Below are 4009 nucleotides of genomic sequence, written 5' to 3' on the forward strand. Positions count from 1 at the left end.
TAGCATCTACAAACGCAAAATGAGTCTCCCTGAGCTCATAATGTCATCAGTTTTCACTCTATGGAGCTGCAGCATGGACATTGAACAGGTGAGCGAGTATTTATTTAAAGGTTTTCCATTTAGATGCTTTAATAAACGTACGTCTCCCAGCTGTGAATCGGAACACGCCCATAATCCCTAAAAGTCAGCGTGGTGTCCTGACTGTGTTTTTACTCTAGGCGACGGTGTGTCTGCTGTCCGGCAGAAACTGATCTGGATTCACAAATTAAAGCTGAGCTTCTGTGAATTGTATTTTAGGGTAAATATAACCCTGTTGGTTGTGCATGAGAGTTTTCTACCTTCTTTTAATAAGCGTTCTTTGTCTTCTTTTTAGATTTTTACAGGAGTGAAGTCATACGGGACTCGCTGGTGAGTAAACCTACTCAAACCATCAAACTGTAGATCAGGCTGTAGTCATCACCATGCAGCCTTTAGACCGGCTGCCTGGCACACGTTTAGTTGTTTCACTATCAGCTTCCTAAAACTGGTTTTCAATTCACAATGTACAGTGACATGCTGCAAAACATGCTTCGTTGACTAAAATGTCAGACTTGCCCCAACATGAACTGAATATGAAATGTTCCCTTACGCAACTTTCACTCTGGGCAGACGCAGCTCTGAGTGAAGCTATAGGAGCAACACAAGGAGAGCAAGCCATTACAGTTGGGCTTGCTGCCGAGTCATGAGCTGGCCTAAGCTGCTTTCCAGGCACGCTGCTGACTGTATAACGCACCGCGGGAGTCCTGACTCGTCCTGTCGTCTCTCTCTCTCTCTCTCTCAGCCCCGACTTCCTCCTGTTGAGATTAACGTCCTTGCTGGCGTCTCGGGAAACGTTTCCTGTTTGTCTTCCTGTTTCCATGCTTCCTCTGCTGACTCTCACTAGTTCTGTTTTCTACCCTCCCCCTAACCTGTGGATTGTACTTCTGCTTTTGACATTCCTCCCCTGCCCGCTCTTGAAAGTGACCCGAATAGCCAGAGATTTCCTTTCTCTCCGATGGAGGGAAATGATCCATAATTGAATGATGTAAATGGCTGCAGTGCTTTGTAGAAACCAGTACTCGGTGCCGTCAGTCTGGAAGTTCAAGGACGCAGAGCGAGCTGCAGTCGAGATCAAAACGTTGAGGTTAATGTAGAACAGGTCGATTCAATTACTTTGCAATGTATAAGGATCACATTATGACATTGAGTTTGACGGAGGTACCGCACATTTCTTTATTTTAGATTTTGATCCAAACTCTTCAGCATGCAGAAAAATAAACACTCTTGTATTGTCTTTACTTGTCTGACAATAAACAGGAGCTTCAGTTCAAGCTTGAGTGTGATTATTTCTTAATTGAATGAATCAGTTATTGTGCTGATCAGCTGTAATGTCATGTATTTATGTGTGTGTTTGTGTCAGAATCCAACTTGGCGGAGCCTGGACTTTGGCATGCTGCCGGATCTCCTGGACACCTCCGTGTCTTGCTTCGTAGTGAGGATCTGGGGAGGACAGGAGGAACAGTACCAGCTCCTCATAGAATGGAAGGTCAACCTGGATGGCCTCAGATACACGGGACAGCAGGTCAGCAACCGCACACATGTCAACTTTAGTTGTGTGATTTGCAATTTTGTCAGAAGGATCCCTGGGTGGTAGGAAGTGTGCAAAGGATGCAAAAGGATGTATCCGGTAAGTGGTGAGACCTATGAATGCAGGTGCCACTTGTACACATGGTCTACATCAAAACGTGCAGTATCTCATCACAAACTGAAGCCCAACACTTGGGTCTCAGCTGGTCTCAACTTTTTTCAGCCAATCATATGATCTAGTTTCACCCTTTTCCGCTCCATATAAGAAATGCTGTTTTAGCCGGTTCTCAGTGCTCTTGAGCAACACTTCAACGACGCCTCGCAGTCAATGTAGCTGTACACTCTGTTGCTGGTGCGTGAAGGTAGCATTAATCGCATTAGGCTCGCTTCTACACTGAATAAGATAGTGAAAATGAACAGTTTGTTTTCAATCGAGACCAAACCTTATTCCAATCACTTAAATACAGTAAGCTGATATGCACATTACTGGAAACAGCATTTTTGCCAGTAATCAAAAGGAAAGAAATCTCACATCATGCTGCATTGACTCAGTGATCTGTAGTACTAAGCAATGAGACTTGTGCTAACGTGAGGTGTCCGTATCTGAGGAACAGGTCGTATTTGCACTTTGAAACTCCGTTTGGAGCCTTCGCGAAATGCAGTAAAAGAAGTCAATACCATTGTCATTCTTCCACAGCGAGACTACGTTCAAAAGCTCGTAAACCGACAGCACATTCTCACGCACAGACGGATGCCCGCTGTTTGTTCTCCCCCCCCGTCTCCGTCCCCACACAATGAGCCTCTGCTGCCATCTCTTTGTCCACAGATTCGATCCCGGAATCCCAACGAGATAATATTCGGGCTGAATGACGGCTACTATGCAGCTGACTTTGATCATAAGGTACGGGCTTTTTTGTCAGTGTTTTTCCAGAGCTCCTGCATCACAATAGTATACCCGGCATTAGCTTTATTCAGACGCTGTTTGGCCTCTGCACTGAAACACTTCACATGTGGATGTTGCAGGACCAGTCGGAGCGGAAGAAAAACAGTCTGCTTCAGGTCGACCAGAGTTCAGTCCGGAGCTCCTACAGCGTTTTCTCTTTGCTCAGGTAAGATTCATGCCACGAAGCGGTATTGCTTCATGTTATCATACCATTAGGAGTTATTGCATTAATTCAGTACAGAAACCTTTACTGCAGTGGATATCAACTACTGACAAAGAATGCTCCACAGTATGTGTGATTTATTTCAACCCACCACTAGTATTCTTGGAATAGGTCTTTTCATTTTGTCTCTTTTTTGTCATGTGACTAGACTTTCTCCCGTTATGAGTTTTGCATTGTTCTCCTTGCTATTTGTATTCCAGCAGATGGCGCCACAGGAAAGCCGACATTATGACCCGTTATCAGCTCTTCTGGTCTGTGTAAAGTCACAAAGACGGGACAAATATTGGAACATTTTGAGCAGGCTATCCAGCGTCAGATTTAGGACTGTGATTAGAATCAAAGTACTCACTGCTGAGTGTGGAAGAAAACGCGGTTAGCAACACAAATTAACACCACAGAAAGGAGACACACGATCTGCTGTAAAAATGTCCACCCTCGTTAGAAGGGGAACCCTGGTGCAGTAATTAAAGAGCTTTAGACGACACGAGGCTGTTTGTCTGCCTGTCTGTCTGTTGACAAACATGGCTTTGCCGTTCGACATTTATATATAAATGCGGCAGAACGCTGCTTTAAGCATCAGGAGGGCTTCCCCCGAAGGAAACCCTGTGATCATGGCCGTATCACAAAACAACGTAATTAAATCCAGTTTTAACTAAATAAACGTGTCTCTGGACGGTTCGACGTTTCCAAAATAAGATAAGGATCCTGTCATTAGGAGCGCTATGAAGGCCTCCGCTGACATTTTCCTACTATAAGAACTAAATAGGGCGACATAAACGCGTCACAGGCCTTTGCAGCGTCCAGCAATGGGGAGTCGTGCCAAAGCCGGCTGAACTTAAACAGCGCTCCCTCATCCAGAAGTGGTCATGGTTTGTGTTTATATGAGAGGATACCGTTGCCTCCCCAGCATCTTGCAGCAGGAAAAAAAAATCCCAGTTTGAATCCTAACTTTTATGACCTCTGCTCTTGCTCCTTTTTATTATTGCAGCTTTCCTCCACATCCTCTTCTTCTATCGGCACCCTGAGGGACTCTGTGGAGTCTAACACAGTTACATTGATCCCCCTCTTCCCACACACTGCTCGGCCTGCAGCTCCTCGCCCCCGTCAGAGTTGTTCTTTGGCTCGGCGCGCTCATATGCACATAGTTTATGATTATGTTCTGTAGAATGATTCATCAGATACTGAACACTCCAACAGGGATTGAGCATACCAGCCCGCCGAGCCAAAGAACAACTCTG

The 4009-nt window shown here is 45.2% G+C and overlaps 1 protein-coding gene across 1 annotated transcript in view; it reads left to right on the forward strand.

The window, feature by feature from the left end:
• uvrag (UV radiation resistance associated gene) overlaps positions 1-4009 on the forward strand; it is a 116602-nt gene that overhangs the window by 4795 nt on the left and 107798 nt on the right. The window contains exons 3-6 of the mRNA XM_031857519.1: positions 374-408; positions 1439-1600; positions 2432-2506; positions 2629-2714. Coding sequence (XP_031713379.1) covers positions 374-408; positions 1439-1600; positions 2432-2506; positions 2629-2714 — 358 coding nt within the window. The remainder of the gene's footprint in view (positions 1-373; positions 409-1438; positions 1601-2431; positions 2507-2628; positions 2715-4009) is intronic.

Source organism: Anarrhichthys ocellatus, unplaced genomic scaffold (genome assembly GCF_004355925.1).
Source record: "Anarrhichthys ocellatus isolate YVR2014 unplaced genomic scaffold, GSC_Weel_1.0 scaffold18, whole genome shotgun sequence".
NCBI classification, from domain to species: Eukaryota; Metazoa; Chordata; class Actinopteri; order Perciformes; family Anarhichadidae; genus Anarrhichthys; species Anarrhichthys ocellatus.